General features: G+C 38.9%; 1 protein-coding gene across 4 annotated transcripts in view; it reads right to left on the bottom strand.

Annotated features, from left to right (window-relative positions):
• ERICH2 (glutamate rich 2) overlaps positions 1 to 23637 on the bottom strand; it is a 64526-nt gene extending 40889 nt beyond the window's left edge. The window contains exons 1-6 of one of the 4 annotated variants that reach the window (XM_037850240.1): positions 23544 to 23637; positions 16133 to 16181; positions 15872 to 15908; positions 4952 to 5047; positions 3772 to 3920; positions 475 to 659 (exon numbers count right to left, since the gene is read on the bottom strand). In XM_037850240.1, coding sequence (XP_037706168.1) covers positions 475 to 659; positions 3772 to 3920; positions 4952 to 5047; positions 15872 to 15900 — 459 coding nt within the window. In that variant the 5' untranslated portion in view covers positions 15901 to 15908; positions 16133 to 16181; positions 23544 to 23637. Of the gene's footprint in view, positions 1 to 474; positions 660 to 3771; positions 3921 to 4951; positions 5048 to 15871; positions 15909 to 16132; positions 16182 to 17506; positions 17830 to 23543 lie in introns of those variants that run through there. The other 3 variants (XM_037850241.1, XM_037850242.1, XM_037850243.1) reach the window with 3 other exon arrangements.
• Positions 23638 to 26263: the final 2626 nt, after the last annotated feature.

The raw sequence follows: 26263 nt of genomic DNA, 5'->3' as shown, positions 1-26263 counted from the left end.
AGATTAAATGTAAGAACAGTTTTTTCTGGGGTACATACAGATGCAAACCACAATTCTTTAATCCTTCTTATTCTCAGAGAACTCTGTAAATCCTTTCAGGAATGCATATTGTATTGTATTGTAATGATTTATATATGTGCCTGACAGTTCTGAAGGGCAAGGACATATCTTTATTTTTCTCTATATCACCAGCAACTAGCATGGTGACCAGTACATAGAAGGTGCTCAGTAAAGGACCTTTAAGAGTTTTATGACAAAACTTCTTTTACTCCTGCCTCTACCTTATCAGAATACTGTATATCACTTCCAGAATCTTCTTTCACATCTAACCTAGCAAAAGTGGTAAGAAAGAAGAGTAGCCAGGCAAGCATCTGTATGCGTGCAAGGGTCTTTTTACTATTTTTTAAATCCTCAATTCTAGATTTTTCAATATTTTTTTGGTTTCTTAAATTATAATGCACAAGTAAAACTTACTTCTGCCATTAACTCTAGTGGAGCACGAGTATGCTCAAAAGAATTACTGTTTTCATCATCATCATCATTGGTATCATCTTCACAATCATCATCTGTTGATTCAGACAACTTATCACCAGTATCCGGAAGGCAATGTTGATTACTTTTCTCCTGCTTTTCAATGATTGCCTCTTTGCCCTCTTGACCTAAAACAAAAGCAGTAAAATTTCATCAACAAACATCAAAAAGTTCAGAAATGAAAAACAGTTACTCCTAAGGTATGATGTATCAAATCTATATGTTTACCATATAGCTTTAAGCTCTGGAGTTTTTTTCATGACTAAAGAGCACTGCAGTAAAGTTATCTGATTTCCGTTTCCAAGGAAGGTAACAAAACTGCCTAGTGAAAGAGGAAAAAAAATCCAAACCAATTACATTAGGCTGATGTTAGCATTGTTTGGTATTTGAAATATTAATAAATGGGAAGTAGATTCATTTGGAAAGAATATAATAATTTTAAGAGAAAATAACTGAATTCTAATCTACCTCCAAAAATATATTTTCTAAACTGTAAATACTAAATAAAGAGCCTGGAGAGTAAGACTATAGAGGTTTAGAAATAAATAATTCTTCTTACGTGGGTCATGTCAATTCTTGAATACTTGAGAACAAAGTTCTCTCTTTCTATACACACACATACACACAGAGGAGATAAATGTAAAGTTTTCTGGATATAACCAGAAGTTAACAATTTTAATGATTTTTAAAATATCAAGACACAGTACCTATGATCAAACATAGATGAAGTACAACTGACTACCCATTCAGTGCCTGGCACTATGCTGAGTTCCACAAACTCAAAAACGAACGGACAGGCCGTGACCTCAGGGTACTCACTCACAGTCTAACTGGGGAGTCAGAATCATAATGGATAATTATAAAACAGCACAAAAGTATGGTGATAGAGACATGCACTAGTTAAAGGGAAGAACAAAGGAAAGCCCCATCCCAGTCAGGGGAGTGGTCAGAACTGCCCAGTCTGAGTAGACCAAGTTTTTCCAAGGAGAAGGGACAGCATGAGTCAATGAGAAACAATAGGGTATGTGGAGTTACAAGCTCTTTGGTGTTGTTTAAGGGTCAAGACTGAGGCTGAAATGGTGGCAGATGTGACTAGAGGGGTAAGTAGGGACTAGCCAGGTAATGGAGTCTTGTAAGCCAGGAGCCAGGAGTTAGGACTTTATCCTAAGAATGGCTGGGATACCAATGAAGATTTTAACTAGGGAAATAAACATGGCCAAATCTGCATTTCTAAAGAACAGTTGGATAACAGAGTGGAAAGCATATTTGAGAGGGGGAAAAAAAGGGCAATAAGAGAGATCAGAAGTCTCTGTAAAAAGTCTAGGTAAGAGATGATTAATGTGGAAGGTGGTAGGATAGTAGGGACAGAGAGGAATAGATGGATTAGAGATATTTAAGAGGTAAAATCTCCATGGCACAATCTATTGTAACATTTTCCAACTTCAGTAATTCTTCTCCTGTCTTCATTCATTTTGCCCAATCCAAGTATCACTTACACTGTTTACTTAATATTTTTCTTTGAATCCACTTACTTTTTAAAAATATTTTCTTATAGTAGAATATAAAATATATACACAGAAGTGATAGATTTCCAAGTGCAATTTAACAAGTTATTAGAGAGCAAATTTCAAAGAATGTTATGGGTTACAGTTCCACAGTTTCAGTTATTTCCTTATTGTGAAATACAGCATATATACAAACGGGTGATAACTTTCAAATTACAATTTAACAAGTAGCTGTAGAATAAATTTCAAAGGATGCTATGGGTTTCAATTCTTTCCTTCTAGCTATTCTAATACCCTAGCAACTAAGAAGAAAATTGTATAGAGTTAATCCACTTATTTTTTTATAAAATTTTGCCAGATCCTAAATATTATCACCCACAAAATGGATGGGTATATTAGCTATTAATAATCATAACAATAGCAAACTTACTATATGCTATTCACTCTTCTGAACACTTTACATAAATTAACACATTTAATTCTCTCAACACTCCAACGAGGTGGGTACTGTTTTTATTCCCACTTACAGATGAGGAATCTGAGGGACAGAGTTTGAATAACCTCCCCAACTTTGCCCAACTAAGGTAAGTGGTAGATCTGGGGATCAGATTGGTTCCTTATTCTTAACCATGTCCTATATATTTTTTCCTACCTACATTAATATAAATACAGGACTAATAAAGTACAGTTTACTATGTACTTCTTAAAGCATCTCTTTGGGAAACACTGATCTGCTGGGTGAGCTTGCTGAATCCTCAGGCTTTATGGAGATCTTTCAGAATTTCAAACTGAACTTGTACTATATCTACCCCTTTCTTGCAGGATTTTGAGTGCCTGGGAAGTCTTGTGAAATGCCCTTGTTTGTGGGAGTGTTGCTACGAGCTACTTTAAATAATGTAGAAATACTTGTGTTAGACGAAAAGGAGGAAATCGAGGAGAGTTCGAGAGAAAACTATGTTAAGGAAACACAGACAGAAAATCAGTAAAATTCCTGACTCTAAAACAAAAAGTATTACCCCTGACCAAAGATAACAAATACTTCAAGTGTCAGATGGCTGGACTACTCAGGTCATCTACCTGCTTCTGTTTCATTTACAGTCTCCGTCGGCTCAAAACCACCCTGGTTTTCCAGTGTGTACCCAGCCAGCTCGCTAACTCATCACACTGATGTCATCAGGGGAAGGTCATAATAGGGAATTAGGAGTCAATGCGATGCCATAGGAACTGCTCATTGACTTCACACACTTATTGAACATCACCAGAGAGGTTCTCTAGAGCTAAAGTAGTCCTCTCCCCAGGTGCCTTTAACTTAAATGTTATAATAGCACTCATCACAACCTGTAATTATTTGCTTTTTATTATTTATTTTTAATAGTGGCTATATCCCACTAGAATGTAAACTTCGTAAGGGCAAGGACCTTGTTTATTTTGCCAACTATTGTATTCACAGCTTGTAAACCTGTGTCTGGTATTCAAACCATGGAATACCAGACAGAATGAATGGAATTTATTAATGTTTTCACAGGCATTTAATACATTCTAGAATTTAATAATTTATCCTTATTTTATGTAATGTATACCATGGTTCCCACAACTGGCTGCATATCAGAATCAGTCAGTACATGAATTTGAAAAATGATTGATTCCAACGACCCACTGTAGCCTTCCCAAAGATCACAGAGAAGGCTTAATTAGAAGCCTCAGTTACCCAATTAAATAAAATAAATGCTATTACCCAGACTTTCTTTTAAGAGGGAAGATGACCAGAGCTTAGAATGTAGATTTGTTAATGTATCTTTATTTTCAATACTCTTTGAATATACTTTATTTTCAGAATTCTTTAAAGAGACTTTGTTTTCAACAGTCTTTGAAGAGACTTTCCTCCTAAATGTTAAAGTAGACAGTGAGAAAACAAATTACTTTCCTAGGTCACAATTCTTTTTAATGTTTTATATGGGTTCATAAACACATACACAAAAAAATATTTAATATAAACACATACTATAACAACAATAAATTAAAATAGCTAAAATGCAGTATCTTTATGGAAAATCATTAAAAACAATTTTTACTGATGACTGAAATTCTATTTCTACATAACATTTTTCATTGTGTTAAAATTCTTAGAATCTTTTCAGAATTCTTGGACAGAGCATATAAACAGTCTATGAATGTCTTTAGCACATCATTGTGATATTTAAGGAATACAAGCCTTAGATTTTCTTCTTAAGTTATAAATCATTTCCTGCCATCATTTCCTGCCATGGCTAAATGCCACACTTACGGAGAGAATCCAATCCTAATATTAAGCCATGGTTATAATATAAAATGGCCAGTTTTTTCATTAAGTGGCTGAAATAAAAATGAGCTAACTTTCCCTTTTAGCCCTTAAACCTGAAATCGCTTGTCAATAAATAAGCCATGCATTGAGGCAGGGAATTTCTGTGTGGTCTTTGTTAACAAAGACAGGCACTCAGGTTTTGTGGAAAAATAACCATTTGAGAAGATGATGCTAATTATAGTAATAATGCCTCTAACCATTAAGAAACACAGATAACTAGTATTCTCTGGAAGATCTATTTTATAACTTCAAATACAGTTACAACTGAGAAAATATTCAAATTTCTATTTTATATAAACCTATTCTTTGCAAATGGAAGGTATTAATTTAGCACCTCCTAAAGAATTTAGTAAGGTTAGATAGATAGTCCACTGAAACACATTTATGCTAGAGGGTGGAATTTTTAGGATTTTTTCCCCTAGCATCTTAAGAGCATTGAGCATATTTATGAAATGCTTCCAAATGTCTACTGGAGTGAATAATGTTTTCGGGAAATTTATATTTTAAGCTTTGTTCTAAAAATGATTTACATTTGTCAAATATGTGCCTAAAAACAAAATCAATTAAAACTTACTTTTCTGACAATGTCTCAGCTACATTTAGAGAGACTTGGGTTGTTGAGGTATAAAGTTTGCTTGTCAATCTTAGTCTGCATCCAAAGAGGCATTTACTTAAAATGTAAAAATGAGAATAAGATATAGCTTGTCATTAATTTTAGAAAAGATGGTAAAATATACATCTATGTAATAACCTATTAATACAATTTTTTCAATCTCACTAATAGTTGAACACTGTGGATTTGTGTCAGCCATTTCCCCCCTCATATCTTTAAATATGCCTGAAACGTTGACCAGAAACCCAACAGATCAAAGGTTCAAGGTCTACAATATACTGTCTAGCATTAAAGATATATTTTACTTCTACTACTAAAAACAGTTTGTAATTAAATGCAATTTGTTGGGTAAACAAAATCTTCCACACATGGGATCCATGGCGGGGGGCGGGGGAGAAGGGAGAAGTAAATGATAAATGTGGGCTTTATATGCACTGAAGTTTGAAACTCCTATTTTATGCAGACTACACACTCCTTGCATCTGGAACTTTAATTAAGAACCAGAAGATTAAGGCAAGGAACTCGCTGGGCAAAGAAAACTTCTAGTTTTCCCTAAGCTGACTTGTATAGGGCCTTTTGGCAAATCCCACTTGCCAGTCAGACTACAGACCAGCAGTGGGTGGAAAGTGGGACTTAAGTTACACTGAGAAAATTTTTCATCAGTTTTGCAGGTCAGTCACACTATTCTCCAAGCACAGGTACCCCCAAATTTCTGTTTTCCTAGTTGATCTTCTGTTTCCAGGACTGGCCTTGTTTACCTGCAACTCTGGGTGAGGTACTTAAGGTGATGCAAAGTCACACATCTGTGAATCTGACTGGCTATACTAACCATCCCCTCTTCTCCCTCACTCCAAACCACAATCAAACCAAACCAAACCAAACCCAAACTCTTTTCTGAATGCTAAAACAAAATCAATCAAAACTTAGTTTTCTGACAATGTCTTAGCTACATTTAGAGAGACTTGGGTTGTTGAGGTATAAAGTTTGCTTGTCAATCTTTGTCCACATCCAAAGAGGCATTTACTTACTTCCCCCTTCACTAGCTTCTGTCTATCTCTAGGTCCCCTATATTCTACATTATAAGACACTTATTTTACATTTTTCATGGAGTTCACATTAGTGGTAACACACAATATCTCTCCTTTTGTGTCTGGCGTATTTCACTCAGCATTATGTCTTCCAGGTTCATCCATGTTGTCATATGTTTTATTTCCTCAGTCCTTCTTATTGCTGCATAGTATTCCATCATATGTATATACCACATTTTGTTTATCCACTCATCTGTTGAAGGACATTCAGATTGTTTCCATCTCTTGGCAATTGTGAACAATGCCGCTATGAACATCAGTGTGCAAATCTGTTCATGTCACTGCTTTCAGATCTTCTGGGTATATACTGAGAAGTGAAATTGCTGGATCATAGGGTAACTTGATATCTAGTTTTCTGAGGAACCACCAAATGTCTTCCAGAGGGGCCGTACAAAATTATACAGTCCCACCAGCAACGAATAAGAGTTCCAATTTCTCCACATCCTCTCCAGCATTTGTAGTTTCCTGTTTAATGGCAGCCATTCTAATTGGCGTGAGATGATATTTCATTGTGGTCTTGATTTGCATCGCCCTAATACCTAGGGAAGCTGAGTATTTTTTCATGTGTCTTTTAGCCATTTGTATTTCCTCTTCAGAGAAATGTCTTTTCATATCTTTTGTCCATTTTATAATTGGGCTGTTTGTACTACTGTCATTGAGTTGTAGGATTACCTTACATATGCAATATATCAGTCTCTTATCAGATACATGGTTTCCAAATATTTTCTCTCATTGTGTTGGCTGCCTCTTCACCTTTTTGACAAATTCCTATGAGGTACAGAAGCTTTTGATTTTGAGGAGTTCCCATTTATCTATTTTTTCATTAGGTGCTTGTGCTTTGGGTATAAGGTCTGAGAAGCCAACTCCTAATACTAGGTCTTGAAGATGTTTCCCTACATGATCTTCTAGTTTTATGGTACTGTCTCTCATATTGAGGTCTTTGATCCACACTGAGCTCATTTTTGTATAGAGTGTGAGGTAGGGGTTCTCTTTCATTCTTTTGGATTTGGATATCCAGCTCTCCCAGCCCCATTTGTTGAAGAGACTATTATGTCCCAGTTCAGTGGTTTTGGGGGCCTTATCAAAATTCAGTAGACTGTAGATCTGTGGGTCTGTTTCCAAATTCTCAATTCGATTCCATTGATCAATATGCTTATCTTTGTGCCAATACCATGCTGTTTTGACTATGGTGGCTCTATAGTAGGCTTCAAAGTCAGGAAGTGCAAGTCCTGCCATTTCATTTTTCATTTTTAGAATGTTTTTAGCAATTCGAGGCTCCTTTCCCTTCCAAATACATTTGATGCCTAGCTTTTCCAAGTCAGCAAAGTAGGTTGTTGGAATTTTGATAGGAATTGCATTGAATCTGTGGATCAGTTCTGGTAGGATAAACGTCTTAATGATGTTTAGCCTTCCTATCCATGAACACGGAATATCTTGCCATCTTTTTAGATTTCCTTTTATTTCTTTTAGTAAAGTTATGTAATTTTCTGTGTAGAGGCCTTTTACATCGTTGTTTAAGTTTATTCTTAGATACTTGATTTTTTTCAGTTGTTATTGTGAATGGAATCTTTTTCGTGAGTATCTCTTAAGTTAGGTCATTTCTAGTGTATAGGAATATTACTGACTTACGTGCATTAATCTAGTATCCCACCACTTTGCTGAATTTGTTTATTGGCTCAAGTAGCTGTGTCGTCAATTTCTCAGGGTTTTCCAAATATAAGATCATATCACCTGCAAATAATGACAGTTTTACTTCTTCCTTTCCAATTTGGATGCTTTCTCTTTCTTTGTCTTGCCAGACTGCTCTGGCTAGAACATCTAGCATAATGTTGAATAATGATGGTGACAGCAGGATCCTTGTCTCGTTCCTGCATTTAAAGGGAAGGATTTCAGCGTTTCACCATTGAGTACTAGGCTAGCTGTGGGTTTTTCATATATGCCCTTTTTCATATTGAGGAAGTTTCCTTCAATTCCTACCTTTTGAAGTGTTTTTATCAAAAAAGGGTGCTGAATTTTGTCTGATGTTTTTCCAGCATCTATGGAGAGGATCATTTGATTTTTCCCTTTTGATTAGTTTATGTGTTGTATTACATTGATTGTTTTTTATGTTGAACCACCCTTGCATGTCTCGCATGATCCCCACTTGGTCGTGGTGTATAATTTTTTTAATGTGACTTTGGATTCAATTTGCAAGCATTTTGTTGAGAATTTTTGCATCTATATTCATTAGGGAGATTGACCTGTAGTTTTCCTGTCTTGTAGCATCTTTATCTGGTTTTGGTATTAGAATGATGTCATCTTCATAAAATGAGTTAGGTAGTGTACCGGTTTGTATATATTATGTCCCCCAGAAAAAGCCATGTTCTTTGATGCAATCTTGTGGGGGCTGACATATTAGTGCTGATTAAGTTGGAACCTTTGTATTAGGTTATTTTCATGGAAATGTGACCTATCCAACTACAGGTGATAACTCTGATTAGATAATTTCCATGGAGGCATGGCCCTGCCCATTCAGCATGGACCTTGATTAGTTTACTGGAGCCCTATAAAAGCTCAGAAGTGGGACTTCAGAGGAGCTGCAGCTGAGAGATACATTTTGAAGATGGCCATTAGAAGCTGACACTGACATTTTGGATAACGCCATTTTGAAACTCAATCTGGGAGCAAGCAGACACCAGCTATGTGCCTTCTCAGCTAACAGAGGTTTTCAGACACCATCAGCCATCCTTCAGTGAAGGTACCCTGTTGTTGATGCCTTACGTTGGATACTTTATGGTCTTAAGACTGTAACTTTGTAAACAAACCAACCCCCTTTATAAAAGCCATTCCATTTCTGGTGTTTTGCAAAATGGCAGCATTAGAAACTGGAACAGGTAGTGTTCCATTTTCTTCAGTTTTCTGAAAGAATTTGAGTAGGAATAGTGTCAGTTCTTTTTGGAAAGTGTGGTAAAATTCCCCTGTGAAGCCATCTGGCCCTGGGCTTTTATTTGTAGGAAGTTTTTTGATGACTGATTAGACTTCTCTACTTGTGATTGGTTTGTTGAGGTCTTCTATTTCTTCTCTGTTCAGTCAAGGTTGTTCATGTGTTTCCAAGAAACTATCCATTTCCTCTAAATTGTCTAGTTTGTTGGCATACAGATGTTCATAGTATCCTCTTGTGATTTTTTAAATTTCTTCAGGATCTGCAGTTAATATACCCCTCTCATTTATTATTTTGTTTATTTGGGTCTTCTCTTTTTTGACTTTGTCAGTCTAGCTAAGAGTTTGTCAATCTTGTTGATCTTCTCAAAGAACCATCTTTTGGTTTTATTTATTCTATTGTTTTTTAATTCTCCATATCATTTACTTCTGCTTTAGTCCTTGTTATGTCTTTTCTTTAACTTGCTTTAGGATTAGTTTGCTGGTCGTTTTCTAGCTTCTTCAGTTGTTCCATTAGTTCTTTGATTTTAGCTCTTTCTTCCTTTTTACTGTATGCATTTAGAGCTATAAATTTCCCCCTCAATACTGCCTTTGCTGCTTCCCATAAGTTTTGAAATGTTGTGTTCTCATTTTCATTCATCTCTAGATATTTTAGTAATTTCTCTCACAATTTCTTTTTTGACCCACTGATTGTTTAAGAGTGTGTTTTTTAATCTCCAGATATTTGTAAATGTTCTACATCTTTGATGGTTATTGACTTCTAGCTGCATTCCATTGTGGTCAGAGAATGTGCTTTGAATAATTTCAATCTTTAAATTTCTTGAGGCTTGTTTTATGCCCCAGCATATGATCTATCCTGGAGAAAGTTCCATGAGCACTAGAGAAGAATGTATATCCTGGTAATTTGGGATGTAATGCTCTATATATGTCTGTTTTGTTAAGTCTAATTCGTGTGTCACATCATTCAGGTTCTCAGTTTCCTTACTGGTCTCCTGGGTGGTAGATCTATCTATAGAAGAGGGTGGTAGACTGAAGTCTCCCATGATTATTGTGAATACATCTATTGCTTCCTTCAGTTTTGCCAATGTTTGTCTCATATACTTTGGAGCTCCTCAATTTGGTGCATAAACATTTATGATTGTTATTTTTTCTTGGTGAATTGTCCCTTTTATTAGTATATAATATCCTTATTTGTCTCCTATGACATCCTTGCATTTAAAGTCTATTTTACCTGAAATTAGTATTGCTAACCCTGCTTTCTTTTGGCTGTACCTTGCATGGAATATTTTTTTCCATCCTTTCACTTTCGAACTCTTTGTGTTGCTGGGTCTAAGATGAGTCTCTTGTAATAACATATTGATGTTTCATATTTTTAAATCCATTCTGTCAATCTATATCTTTTAACTGGGAAGTTTAATCCATTCACATTCAATGTCATTACTGTGAAAGCCATTCTTGAATCAGCCATCTTATCCTTTGGTTTTTGTCAGCTCTATTTTTTCCCTAACTTTATTTCCTTTAGGTTACCCTGACTAATACTCTTCATTCTGTGCCCTTCTCCAGGCCTCTCTCTCCCGTACTTTTTTCTCAGCTGGTAGAGCTCCCTTTAGTATTTCTTATCTCTTGTTAACACATTCTCTCAGCATTTGTCTGTCTGTGAAAATTTTAAGCTCTCTCTCAATTTTGAAGGAGAGCTTTGCTGGATAAAGAATTCTTGGCTAGCAATTTTTCTCTTTCAGAATTTCAAATATGTCATACCACTGATTTCTCGCCTCCAATGTGCCCGCTGAGTAGTAAGTACTTATGCTTATGTTGTATCCCTTGTATGTGGTGAATTATTTCTCCCTTGCTGCTTTCAGAAATTTCTCCTTCTCTTCAGCATTTGAGAATCTGATGAGAATATGTCTCGGAGTGGATTTATTTGTATTTATTCTATTTGCAGTTCTTTGGGCACCTTTGATTTACGTATATATGTCATTTAGGAGGGTTGGGAAGTTTTCCCCAACGTCTTCGATTACTCTTCCTAACACTTTCCTCTTCACCTTCTGGAACACCAATAATACTTATATTTGTGCGCTTCATATTGTCCCTCATTTACCTGAGACCTATTTCAAATTTTTTGATGTTTTTCACCATTTGTTCTTTTGTGCTTTCACAATCCATCATCCTTTCCTCAAGTTCGCCAATTCGTTCCTCTACCTCTTTAAATCTGTTATACTTCTCAAGAATCTTTTTAATTTGATCAACAGTAATTTTTATTTCCATAAGATCCGCTATGTTTTTATTTATTCTTGCAAATTCTTCTGTATGCTCTTCTAGGGTCCTCTTCATGTCCTTTATATCCTGAGCCATGACACTGATGTTTTTATGCACTTCTTTAATTGCTCCAAGTTCTGTGTCAACTCTAGCTTTTTAATTTGGACATTTGAATTATTCACATCTTCTGGTTTCTTCATATGCTTTATAATTTTCTGTCATTTTTGGCCTCTTAGCATTTGATTATCTTGACAGGGTTCTTTTAGGATACTCAGGATTATTTGAACATTTGTAATTTGGCAAAGCTACAGCTTGGCGTGCACTTTCCCTGATCTACCAGCAGATGGCATGCTTGAGCCACCTCTTACCCTCAAGCCAGTTCTCCCCCAACTTCGTATATGCACTGAGTAAGGGTCTAAACTATGTGGAAGTCAAATCAGTACACCAATTTTCTGTGTTTACTGGGGACTGCAGCCTTGTGAGTAGGCAGTGTGCCCTGCACAGTTTGGCAGGGTGTCCACTCCAGGACACAGTGATCTCGGCCATTTCTAGGGCTGTGGGTGGAGTACTCTGGGGCTGCAGAGCTGCCTGTCTCACCTTCCAGCTCAAGTGCCCCACAGTCCCTGTTTGCCATGCACCCCCAATTCCCTTGGATTTGGGGAATGACTCCTGGAACTTCTGTGTGGTGCCCTTGCATCTGGGCTGTGCACACACCATGGACTTCCATGGAAGAAGAGTGAATGCCCTCACAAGCCCACAGAATCCCGAATTTCCTCAAGGAAGCTCTCAGCCATGGGGTTGTGAAGGGTCATCTCCCCAGCCAATGGCAAAGATGGCTGCACAGGGCGTGGAAAGCTGCCCTCTTCTGCACTTATCTGCCTGCTTCAACCGCCATTCCCTGGCACGGGTGCTCTTGGCCGCAGGTCTGCATACGGTTATCACCGGAGCCAAGTGCTGAATGGGTTGCCTGGCACGTGGAAGCCTGCTTCTCTCTGCGCTCATCATTCAGCTCCAACTGCCTGTTCCCCCAGCAGCATTCCAAACCAAACACTCACTATGGGTATAGAATTCCCTGCCCAGCTGGTGGACCCTTTGAACTGCTGTTCTGGAGCGCTTTTAGTCCTTTATCTGGTGTTTTACATGGAGGAGAATTTTGCTCTGTCTCTCCTAATCCACCATCTTCCCAGAAATTTGTAATTTTTTTCTTTTAATTTAAAATTTGATACCTGTTTTTTTCATCATGTATTTTTTAAAGTTGAGTTTCCTCATCCAAGCTCCCAGTCCCATGGTGATGGGCAGCAGAGTCAAAAGACAACCACTGAAGAAATGAGAGCCTGGGACATTCCATCCCAAATTCACCTCCAGTCTCGGATCCTGTTCTAGTTTGCTAATGCTCCCAGGATGCAAAACACCAGAAATGGCCTGGCTTTTATAAAGGGGGTTTATTTGGTTACACAGTTACAGTCTTAAGGCCATAAAGTATCCAAGGCAATGCATCAACAATCGGGTACCTTCACTGGAGGATGGCCAATGGCATCCAGAAAACCTCTGTTAGCTGGGAAGACACGTGGCTGGCGTCTGCTCCAAATTCTGGTTTCAAAATGGCTTTCTCCCAGGATGTTCCTCTCTAGACCACAGCTCCTCTTCAAAATGTCACTCTCAGTTGCTCCTGGGGTGTTTGTCCTCTCTTAGCTTCTCCAGAGCAAGAATCTGCTTTCAATGGCCACCTTCAAACTGTCTCTCATCTGCAGCTACTCTCTCAGCTTCTGTGCATTCTTCAAAGTGCTCCTCTTGGCTGTAGCAGACTCGCTCCTTCTGTCTCAGCTTATATAGTGCCCCAGGAAACTAATCAAGGCCCATGCTGAACGGGTGGGGTCAAACCTCCATGGAAATTATCCAATCAGAGTTATCACCCATGGTTGGGTGGGGCACATTTCCATGGAAACAACCTAATCCAAACATTTCAACTTAATCCGCACTAGTATGTCTGCCCCACAAGATTGCATCAAAGAATATGGCTTTTTCTGGGGGACATAATACATTCAAACAGGCACATTCCACCCCCTGGACCCCAGAAAAACATATTCTTTCCAAATACAAAATACATTCATCCCATCACAATATCACAAAAACTTAAATCATTTCAGTAAAAATAGGTAAGTACAAGATCCCATCAAAATCAGTCACAGGCATGGTTTGTTCTAAGGCATAATTCCCCTCTAGCTGTGGACCTGTGAAACTCAGAACAAGTTATGCATTTCCAATATACAAAGGAGGGACAGTCATAGGGTAAACATTCCCACTGCCATAAGGAGAAACTGAAAGGAAAACAGAGTTAACAGGACCAAAACAGTTCCTAAAACCCGCAGAACAAACTCTATTAGATTTCAAAGTCTGAGAGTCATCAACAGAATGATGTTGTATACTTGGGACTTGAGAGAGCGGGAGTCTAACCCTTCCTAAGGGTCTCTGGGGCAGCCCTTTTCTCTCCAAATGCTTGGGTGAGTGCTCCAACACATCCACACACTGGGGAGACAACCTTCTTGGCCCCACCCTCCTCAAAAATCAGGGCAGCACCTGGATTTTCTTCCATCTCTGGGGTACATACTCAACCCCTTCAGAACTGTGGGGTGGTGGCCAGGCTCTCCTTGACCTCCGGGACAAACTCACCCTTTCCATGCATGCAGGCCACTCTGCTCGCCCAGCCTGAGACCTCTTGACTCCAGACCTCAACCTCCATGACTCCGTCTTTGAAGAAATTTTTCCTTCAACTTGTTCCTTGTCTGTCTCCTACAGTCCAGACTGGCAGTGGCTGTCTATAAAGATCTCACAAAAATTCTGTTGGCTTCGCATGAAGCACACAGGGGTCAAAGCCATCAGACAATAGGACTTTCCACAAATCCTTTCTCGATAATTCTGTCTCCAATCCTGGCTTGTACTGAAATGGAAGTTGGGTTCCATGTTTGGTTAAATCCTTGTGTTGGGCTGTAGCTTCTAGGGTTCCACCCCCTGGAAGCCCAGAATATCCCAAACCATCAGCCTCTGGTTTCTTTGAACCTAAGAGTTCAGATCTAAGTTTATCCTGTCGCATTTTACTATAAGCTGCAAGTAGAAGCCAGGCTGCTACTTCTACATTTTGCTTGGAGATCTCATCAGCTAAATATTCCAGGTTGTCGCTTTCAAATTCTGCCTTCCATCCAACAGCAGGACCCAATTTTGCCAAATTCTCTCCCACTTTAAAACAAGGATTGCCTGCCTTCCAGTTTGCAATGACACTTTCATCATTTCTGCTCAAGGCCTTATCAGAAGTATCTTTAGAGCCCACATTTCCACAAACAGTCTCTTTAAAGCAGTTTAGATCTTTTCTGTCAAGCTCCTCACAATTCTTCAGAATCTTCCCCTTATCCATTTAAAAAGCCATTCTAACATGTTTGGTATTTGCAAACTCAGCAGCACCAGCACCCCACTTCTGGTACCAAAATCTGTTCCAGTTTGCTAATGCTGCCAGAATGCAAAACACCAGAAATGGATTGGCTTCTATAAAGGGGGTTTATTTGGTTACGAAGTTACCATCTTAAGGTCATAAAGTGTCCAAGGTAATGCATCAACAATTGGGCACCTTCACTGGAGGATGGTCAATGGTGTCCAGAAAACCTGTTAGCTGGAAAGGCACATGGCTGGCATCTGCTCCAAAGTTCTGGTTTCAAAATGGCTTTCTTCCAGGACATTCCTCTCTAGGCTGCAGTTCCTCAAAAATGTCACTCTTAATTGCTCTTGGGGTTTTGTCCTCTCTTAGTTTCTCTGGAGCAAGAGTCTGCTTTCAACAGCTGTCTACAAACTGTCTCTCATCTGTAGCTACTCTCTCAGCTTCTGTGCATTCTTCAAAGTGTCCCTCTTGGCAGTAGCAAGCCTGCTCCTTCTGTCTGAGCTTATACAGTGCTCCAGTAGACTAATCAAGGCCAATGCTGAAGTTCCCTGTGAATGTGTTTTGTGATTGATTTTTAAACTGTAATTTAAAAAGATTTTTTTTTTTCACATAATAAATAATAGACTTTGTTTTTCAGGGGGTGGGGGATGACCATATCAGGAAGGGCTTGCATGAATTATTAGAATCAGTACCTTGAACAAAGAAGCTACTTAATATTAACTACTAAACTGAAACAGGACTATGATTTTTAACACTAATCTCTTCAACGAAGTGGCATGACTATTTATTCAGTAGTAATGAGTCATATCATTATAAATGATATGTTTAATTTTAAGCATTCACTTAAAAAGATATTCTGAAAGAAATAAGCAACAATCAAAAGGGAAATATCAATGTGTAATGAGAATTATTTTCTGTTATATAATTAAAATACAGAACACTCAGTGTTTAAGAATTTAAAAAGTAAAAATGAATATTATCTATACCTCTACATTTTTATCAATATTCCTTTCTCATTTTAAATGTGCTTCTACCTAAGTAACAGTTGCTTTGACTGAAGCAAAAGCTCAAGTGCTAATCCAGCATCTCCGGCCTTTCAAATTTAATTGGGTGACAAATGATTGCAATATCTATTTCTAATTGTTTAAAAGGCATGTAAGAGAAGCTGTACAACCAAAGACATCTTTTTACCCTGACGTTGCTTCATTTGGTTCAATCATCACTTTTTCTGAAAGAAAAAAAAAAAAAAACCCTCAGTATTTATCAATAGCTATGTTCTTAATGCAAATTTTTGAATGGCAAATATTTCGGCATTTGTTTAAAAGACAGGCAATATAATAAAAATTTAATTACTAAGTTATTCAGCCGCACTCAACAACTTCAGTAGGTTATTTTCTTAATATTTAGGATGATATGTTGGTCAAACTTTTTTTAAAGTAATAAATTATTTACCCTTTGGATCAAACACTATCAATCTGTCATTCTGTCTATTTTTTGACACCTAAAATAGAAGGAGAAATAAAAATTATCATTATTATTTTAGTTTGAGGCATTTAAAATAATTTATTCATAGACTTTATATAAATATTTCTATTATCTAGTCTAAAATGTAATTTTATACTAAAGCTAATTATTCAAACTATATAGTGTATAAACACATCCTAGGAAATAGTTTACAGAGTCTTACCTTTCCAGAATCTACCTTGTCTAGATAAATCCTCTAGAAAACAAAGTATTTATTTCTTAAGTCTCTGAACACTTGTATAATTTAAAAATATAAATAAAACAAAATGTAGAACTCAGTCTCCCAGAAGGGTATTAAGTATGTACTGTTTTTATACTTAGTAGCATTATTTCCATCCTAACTGTAAACCCTCCTTCCTCTGGGTTATGAAAATGGGTTTTGTTTTAAATGTATATCCATTACTATCGATAATAGTTAACCTAACCAGCCCTTTGAGCCTCTATCAAGTGCATCCTATGGCTTTTGGAACATGGACTGACTCCCCTGATAGGTTTCAACAGTCCTGGTGACAGGATGGATGATACCCAAGGAGAGTAGGCAGGAAGTGGAAAGGAGGCAGAATTGGAAAGACAGAGGCAGAGAGAGGAATGAGTTTGGCAGAGCAAAGAGCAGGTGATCCATAAATTGCTGGTGGGGGTTGAAAGAGTCCAGTCAACAAAGCTGCTCCTGATCAACCTTAGAGGTCCAGAATCCAGCTCTGAGGTCTGTTCCCCAGGTTTCTTGTATTCCCAAGTATTATAACTTCCACAAGTATCTTTACAGTAAGGTATTGTCTGCCTCTAGCACCTTTCCTCTTACTTTGTTAATGTGTCTGGCCCAACTATACACAAGGGTAGGTACTGTTCTAAGATAGACCAACAATAGCAATTCATAAGCTAACACAGTGATTGGATCCAGTGGTGGGCTGTGATCCAAGTTACATTTATCCCCCTTTTCTGAGGTTTTTCACGTGGAAACATCACAATGGTAGAAGAATATGAGTCCACATCTCCCAGCAACCATGGTTCTAGCCTCCAAGAAAAAACTGGTCTGAGAGAATGAAGCAGAATACACAAAATAACCAGGAATGAGAGATGAAGAGAGAAGGGGGAGGTGGCAGAGAGAGACAGAAAGAGATACATATACACATCCCTGATGATGTCTGAGTCCCTGTTTACAGCTCAATCTCTGCCCTTACCATGGACCAATTAATTTCTGTTTTTGCCTAAGCAAGTGGAGTTGTTTCTGTCACTTGAAACCAAAAAAACCTTGGCAAACATACCTGGTATCATGGCTAACAAAACCAAAAAAGGCTAACATACCTGGTATCATGGAATATGGACTACAATCCTAGAGATGACAGCTCCATATAAGCACAGAGTGAGGTGTGACTGATTCTTCCTGCTTTAAGAGGCAGAACTGTGTCAGGCTTCACAATGAAGATGGCATTTAACCAGGTCTTGCTGTGCAAGGAATCGGTCAATAGCAAAGGGGAAGAATAGTTCAGGTGTGTGTTAGAGAAAGGCAATACATGAAGTTGGAAATGTATGTGGTGGGAAATTGTAAAAGTCATTAATTGTCGTTGCTAAGGAGTTTGGGGTTTGGGCTTTATCCAGTAGGTCGTGGAAAACAACCCAAGGTATTGAAGGTTGATTACACGATTAAATCTTTCTGAGGAAGGAAATTCTGTGGAGAGTAAACCTGAGAGAAAGCTGAAAGGCAGGGAGGCCAGTTAAGAGGCTATGGCAATTATTCACAATAGTCAAGAAGTGGAAGCAACCCAAGTGTCCATCAACAGATGCAAACAAAATGTGGTATACAAATACAATGGAATATTATTCAGTCATAAAATAGAATGAAATTCTGATACATGCTACTTGAAGACATCATGTGGAGTGAAATAAGCCAGACACAAAAGGACAAATATTGTATGACTTCACTTGTATGAAATAACTAGAATGTGCAATTCATAGAGACAGAAAGCAGATTATAGCTTACAAGGGGCGCAGGGAGTGGATGGGGGTGGAGTGGGAAATGGGGAGTTAATGCTGACTGGGGACAGATTATCTATTTGGGGTGACAGAAAAGTTTTGGTAATGGAAGGTGGTGATGGTAGCACAACACTGTGAATTAATTAATGCCACTATATTGTATTCTTGAAAATGGCTAAAATGGGAAAAGTTTATGTTGTATATATGCTACCACAATTTAAAAAATAAAAAGAGGCAATTGCAACAGTCCAGAGCACGGGTTGGGGCAAATTATGGCTCCCAGAGCAATATCATCTACCACCAGCTTTCATAAATGAAATTTTACTGGAGCACAGACAAGCTCATTGCATATAGTCTAGGGTAGTGTTCACACTACAATGACAGAGTTTAGTAGCTTCAACAGAGACTGTATGGCCCACAGTCTAAAATATCTACTATCTGGCCCTTTACAGAAAAAGTTTGCCAACCCCTAATCCAGGTGTGTCGGTTTGTATATATTATGTCCCCCAGAAAAAATCATATTCTTTAATGCAATCTTGTGGGGGCAGATCGATAAATCTTTTTAATTAGGGTGTGACTCTTGATTGAATGTTTCCATAGAGATTTGATCCTGCCCATTCAGGGTAGGTCTTGATTAGTTTACTGGAGTCTTTTAAAGGGAGCTCTCACAGAGAGCAGAGATGAAAATGCCCCATGTTCTGGTTTGCTAATGCTGCCATTATACAAAATACCAGAAATGGATTGGTTTTTATAAAGGAGATTTATTTGGTTATGAAGTTACAGTCTGAAGGCCATGAAAATGTCCAAATTAAGGCATCAACACAAGTATACCTTCACTGAAAGAAGGTCAATGGCATCCGGAAAACCTCTGTTAGCTGGGAAAGCACATGGCTGGTGTCTGCTTGCTCCTAGGTTGTGTTTCAAAATGGCTTTCTCCCAGGATGTTTTTCACTAGGCATCTGGGGGTGTTCTCTTAGTTTCTCACAGGCAAACTCTGGACTAGCAAAAGTCTACTTTCAATGGTCATCTCCAAAATGTCACTCTAAGCTCCTCTGAGGTCCTTCTGTTTGTGAACACTTTTATAGGACTCTAGTGATTTAATTAAGACCCACCCTGAATGGGTGGGGTAACACCTCCATGGAAATTATCTAATCAAAGGTCTCACCCACAGTTGATTGAGTCACTCTCTATGGAAACACTCAAAGGATTCCAACCTAACCAACACTAATAAGTCTGCCCCCACAAGATTGCATCAAAGAACATGGGTTTTTGGGGGACATAATACATCCAAACTGGCACACCCTGGATATGCTAAGCCAAGACCGAGATGCTTTGTAGACACTTGGAGATGCAGACAGAAGGATGTTTGGAGAAGGTAAGTGAAGACAGAAGCCCAGAGACAATTTGGAGAAAGCCATTTTGAAAAGCAACCCAGGAGTAAAGGACCAGCAGTCGCCAGCCATGTGCCTTCCCAGCTGACAGAGGTATTCTGGATGCCATCGGCCATTCTTCAGTGAAGGTATCATCTTGTTGATGCCTTAGTTTGGACACTTAGAACTGTAAATTTGTAGCCAAATAAACCCCCTTTATAAAAGCTGATCTGTTTCTGGTATTTTGCATAACAGCGGCATTAGCAAACTGGAACACCAGGGAAAAGATGCTGATGTACAAAGCTAGGGAAGGCAGAGTTGGAAAAGAAGGAATCTATCTGAGAGTCATTGGACACAGAAGTGAGGGATAAAAAGTGAATTTGATGGTTCTAGTTTGGATACCAGGATGACAGTTCCAGTGGGAGGAGCACTTTCTGGGAGATGAGTTTTTGAGTTGGAGATGCCAGTAAGTCATCTGAATGCAAATGTTCTATTCCATTGAAAAAAGTCTAGAACTCAAGAAACAAGATGAGTATTGTGATAGCTGAAAATAAGTGGGAATAGGTGGTACTGCCCATGTAGAAGAAGACAAGGCCAAAGACAGAATTTTGGGAAACATCAACATTTAAGAGGCAGGTGGAGGAAAGGAATCAGTCAAGGAGATGCACATCACCAGAATGTGACAGATTACTATAGAATAGTGGAATGACTGCATCATTATGATGGAAGTTTCCTGAGAGCAGAAATTGGTTCTTATTTATGTGTGGGAACCATAACACTTTGAAAGGTACTCAGCTCTTGACTGATGATTAAATCCACTGGAATGATATAAACTAACTTAATTGGTTTAGAATGCTCTTATAATCAGAAAGGACCACAGAATTGGGAGGGATGATTCAGAAAAAGAAGTTGGAAAAAAGCAGAGTTAGATTTATTTTTATAAGAAATATTGAAAACTTATATAGAAACATGGGTAGTATTAATCAAAGGATAAATGTATTTTGTTAAAAAATAAGTATGTAAAATGTATATGGCAACATGATTTGTAAAGGTAAAATTATGTGATTATATATGTTTTAAAATATTTTGTGTATTAGATAAATAAAATTAGGATGTAATTTGGGGTGTCAGAGCAAAGATGGGTGGGGTCACCACAGACACATTTCTAGAAGAAAGGGCTCGATCCTTGGCTTCTTACTTGTATTAGTCTGAACTGTTGGTTCCTCAAGTTAGCGTAGGCCAAAAACAGAAGTGTTGGCACTCAGAATCCAAGGAAGAGTTCAATACTCAAGAGAGCAGGACAGGAGATACAACTGTGTTAAAGGACTCAGGAATCTTTCCCTTGTTCTCCTCTTCCCTCTCCAAGTGGGCCTCATTCTTCACATGGTACAAAGCATGGCTCCCAACAATTCTCAAATTTCATGTGATATAGTTCCAGTCTTTAAGGTAAAATTGACTTTTTTTTTAACAACCAAAAACCCCAATCCAGGGCCCAATTAGTTCAGCTTCAGCTAGGTTTGTTTAGTTTTTGCTATGAAGAACAGATAGACTCAGGCCATCTTAAGAAAAATGAAAGTTTCCTATAAGGCCAAACATGAGATTACAATGATTTCTTTTATCCCCCCCATCCATCCATCCATCCATTCATCCATCCACCCACCCACCCATTGCCTGTCTCCTTATTAGACTATGAGTTTTATGGGTACAGGGACTGCTGTATCTCAAGTGCCTAGTGCACACTATGTCACATATACAGGTGATCAACAAATATGCGTTGAATAGATGGAATTGGAAAAAGGGAAGCAAGCAAAGGAAAAGAACATAGAATGCATGGTCCATTACAAGTAGCCACTAGCCAGATGTGGCTACTGAGCACTTGAAATGTAGTTAATTCAAATTGACATAAGCTGTAAGTGTAAAATACACACCAGATATAAAAGACTTAGTATCAAAAATAGACTGGAAAATATCTCATACACCCACTCCTCTTGGTAAATGTTCACTAACCTGCACCCAATGGGGCCAAACAGGTTTTATTTGGACTCCACAGGCTTCAAAAACTCTTTTTCAAAATTAGTTTCCAACATTTAAAATTTAGGCTTCATAAAATTGTTTTACAGGCTTCTCTTGTAATATTGGGAAACATATTTTTTCATCTCACTTGTTCAATTATTTTATCCTTTTGTGCTATTTGTTTTATAAGGTATTCTAAGCAGGACTAGGCAAAGAATGAATGAATGAATAGCTACATGCTCAGGCCCTGCACTATGCTGAAAAGGTGAGACAGAACTGGCGAAGCACCATCCTCCATTCTCTAGGAGCCAAGCAGGGGAAACAAATAGGATGCGGGGGCAACATTTCATTGCATAGACACATATATGTGTAAAAAATAGTTTCAATCATCATTTCTATCACTTACATTCATATTTAACAGTGACCAAAATATAAATTTTATATTTCCTCTACAGCTAAGAGCCCAGACTCTGGAGTCTGACTGCCATATTCAAATCCCAGCTTTCCCACTTACGAACAGTTGGACTTCATCCAAATTCCTTAACCTCCGTATGATCCAGTTTCCTCACGTGAAAAATGAGGATATAGTACCTAGCTCACAGATACTCATATGTGGAGGGTTACCATAAAATAAAAGCTAACAATACCTATCTACTACTACAAGTACAATTACTCCTCCTCCTCCTATTACTTATTGTTATTACTACCTATAGCTTGGCAAGGACAGGCCTGAGTGAACTCTGAGGATGGGAGATTGTTCTAAGTGCACAATTGAGACTGGAAGGGGCAAAGAAGGAGGAAAAAACATTGAGGATGTAGCTCAGTTGTTGCTGTGGGAAGCTTTGGAATTCTGGAGTGGGTGCAGTGGAGTCTCTAAGAAGGTGATGGAAGTTAGCTCTGGTAAACACAACACTTAAAGAACAGTTATGTTGTGTGTAGTTCTTTTTTTCCCCCCGAGATTAAAAAACAACAACTTCAATCAGCAAATAAAATAAAACAATTGGAATTTGGAATCACTGTACTTTTTTTAGAAGAATGAAGCAAATCAAGGTATCTTCAGTGCCTTTTTCAAACATATTTTCAAAAAGCAACTTCCAGGGGGCTCTCTTGGGATAAGAACAGATTCAACCAAATCACCTAAATTCTCTGGGAAGATAAAAAATAAACCTATCATTGAGCCATGTGTTAATTTAAATGCTACGGGGTGGGGGGTGGGGTGGGCGAAGGGCGGTGGTGTATGCGCAGCAGTATAAACTAGTTTGAGCAGTCAAAAGACCACAATGTCTTGATTTTGGATGTCTCAAGTCAATTTTGTCATCTCATAGATGGTTGGTAACTGGACCTTAGAAGCGATTCGTTGTCCAAAGCCCACATTTTACAGAAGATGAAAACAAGGACCGTAGAGGTTAAATGATTTGCTCAAATTCCAACGAAGTTTTTACAGCCGAGCAAGTTATATCTGGAGAGTAGTAAAGTCTTAGCTTCGGCCAGGGAGTGTTCATCTTTATTGGCCATTAAGTTGCTTCCCCCCCGCAAAACAAAAGTAAAAGAATGGGAGGGGGAGAGGATCAAGAAGCAGGAAGGGAGCATAAAGCCCTTTGATGACTATTTTCATTGATTTTTTTTTGGTGGGAGGGGTGGATTGCAGCCTAAGAATCTGTGGATCGAAGAAAGGTGGTGTAGATACGCCTGGCCCAACTCCCTAGTTATCACTCACACCCATTTAGACACAAACATCCGCTCCTCAGCGCACAACTTGCAGCGGCGGGGAGAAGCCGAGCGCGAGGCATGCCTGCAGCCCCGCGGATATTATCTTCTCGGGTTGGCGCCTGAGCAACCGCGGGGCCGCAGAGCCCGAACCTGGAGCGGGCAGAGAAGTTTGTGGATTCACGCGCCGGGGCCCGGAGAGTCCGAGTTGAGGGCTGGGTCGGGCTGGACACCAGGATGGGGAAAGGGCGACCAGCAGTCGCCGCGGCGCCACTTACCCGCTGGTGGCCCTCTCAAGCCGACCACCCGAACCGGAGACACCCAAGGCCAGCCCAGCTCGCAGTTCGCGCGGGCTTGGGAGCAAGCAGCCCGGGACGCCGCGTCGCCAAGGAGACAAGACGGCGCGTGTGGGCGGAGTCCGGGGAGGAGCAGAGGCGGGCCAAACCCAGGGAGCGGCGGAGGGGGCGGGGACAGTCCAGGGCGGGACCGAGCTTCGGGGGGTGGGCCGGGGACCCAGCAAGTTTCGGGGCCGTGGAGGGGCGGGGCAAGCAGCTAGGGTTGCGGAGATCCCCGCTGTCCCCGGGGTCCCGCCGAGCCGAGTCTTGGAAGCACACGTCCTCAGACGCGAGCCCGTGCGCGCACCGGTTACTTAAGAGGGGCCGAAGGGCGGAGCATTGGAATGTCCGTGTCCACACCTGACTCTGTTTGCGTGGCGAGGGACAAAGGCGGGGTCGCCTCGTTAGTGGTTTAAACTTGTGGAGTAAAAAGAGAAGCCTGAGTTGGAGGTCGCTCAAGATCATGGGTTTCCTAAGGGACTCTGGAGTGCAGTTTTCCCAGAAATCAGATTTGAGTGATTAGAACCGGAGAACCGCCTCTCCCACCAGCCGGGACCAGGTCCGGGTTTTCTTTAGACAGGGCTGCTACTCAGTAAGTTGAGGAAATCAAATTGACCTAGGCCAATGGCTGGTAAAATAATTGCTTTGGTCACGGAAGAGGGTGGGGGAGTTTTTCTATTAGAAAATTCTAATTGTCCCTCAAACTTGTCTCAAACTTGTCATCTAGGAGGGAATTGGTTGTGTCCCCCCCCCTTGGGATGTGGGAAGTCATTAGGATCGATTTGTGGCTAGGCAGCGTGTTTTGAAGGGAGCGTGTTTGTTGGAATCAAATCTAGGTTCGAATTTTATGTAGTAGCCACACGATATGAGGTATAATGTCTATTAACCTCTCTGTGGGGTTAGGTGCCCTCTTGGGATATGTAATTTGGCAGATAGTTGTGAGCTTCAAATGACATAAAATATATAAAGCAGTGGCATGTAGCATATGCTTAATAAATGACAGACTGTATTATTATTATTGTTATTAAACTAGAACCAGCTGGACCACTTTAGGGACCAAGAGTATACAAAGATCCACTTATTTAAAAATTATTTTAATCACCTGTTCACATTCTCTAATTCTCCCATGGGCCCTGGATGATGGAAGTAAAGAAAAAACAAAACAAATCAGAAAACAAGAATAGAAGATTTTTTTAAGAACACAATGAAGTCCTTGATAAATACAGCCCTAGTTTGATTAGGACTCATCAAACGATTCCTTCCCCTATTACAGGAACACTCTCAAATAGCTGATGACTTGTTTGATTAAAGGTTTTTCATTCAAACAAGACAAAGGGAAATTCATTATATTTCTTGCTCAATACCTTTGAACCATTAGTTTTGGTGAATGGGCTTAGTGTTGATAAGTAGGTAACATCTGATTGGTTATTCCCATTGTCCTACTCCAAGGAAATGTAAGAAAATGCCAAATCTAACTGATAAAACCTTTTCATGCCCCTCACCAGGAAGAGCAGAGAATCAAATGACCTCAGGTCTGTTTGTAGAGTGCCATACTTTCAATGCTTATTTATTGTGCCTGAAAGAAGGGGCAGCAATGGTTTAATGACCTTGGGAAAAAAAAAAGGATTTTCTCCTGGTGAAGTGGTAAGTAGCACAGACTTTGGGCCTCAGGGTCCTCAAGTGCAAAATGAGGATATAGTACTTTCCACACACTACTTGCCTCTGTAATTAAGAACATGAAATGAGAGAAAATAATTAAAATCCCTGGTACAGAGCCTGGCACATGACAATTGATCAATAAATCTTAGCTTTTATTACTATTACTAATATAATGTTACATGTGTGAATTAAAGTTCCTACTTTCAGGGTAGCTGTTAGGACTAAAGGTAATTAAAGTGCCTAGCCCAGTGCACATTTGAACTGATTATAGTTATTTTACTTCTTTCTGATATTAAAAAAATTACATTTCATCTGTATTTGTGTAAGTTTAGACATAATCCACCTATCTCCATAACTTTTGTGTAGACGCTGTATTGGTGTAATACCCCAAAGTAGAGCACTCTTAGCTCTGGCCTGTGCATTCAGACCACGGAATAAATAATCAGGAAGTGTCTATTTAGTGAGGATTTGTGCCAACAAGGTGAAAAGCCTTCCACGCTTCTACAAATATTAATTCACCTACAACCACCGCACTTTTTTTAAACTCCATGTTTTTTAATGGATAAATTATTACAGATCTGAATAACATCATATCAAAAATGTTTTAAGTAAAATTTAGTGTTTTTCTGATTATAAAAGTAATACATGTGTATGAGACAATTTACAAAAGATAAACATAAAGAAAAAATAAAAACCACTCATAATTCCACTACCCACTAACTTCAGTTAATTTTATTTTCCTTTCTAAGCTTTTTTTGTGCATATATATATTTATAAAATTTGTATTAGATGATATGTTCATTGCTAGTATCTCTCTTCACTTAACAGTCTTTCTTGAACACTTCCCCTACATCTTTTAAAAAATTCTGAAAACATTTTGAATGGCCATCTAATATATGGCCACAATTTCTTCATAAACCAAAATTTACCCATAATTTATTTAACCAGTTCTCAAGTTGAAAATTTCCAATTTTTCTCCATTAATTCAATATTTATTGAGTGCT

This window comes from Choloepus didactylus, chromosome 9 (assembly GCF_015220235.1).
Source record: "Choloepus didactylus isolate mChoDid1 chromosome 9, mChoDid1.pri, whole genome shotgun sequence".
NCBI lineage: Eukaryota > Metazoa > Chordata > Mammalia > Pilosa > Megalonychidae > Choloepus > Choloepus didactylus.
This window is presented reverse-complemented; position numbering and strand designations above follow the sequence as displayed.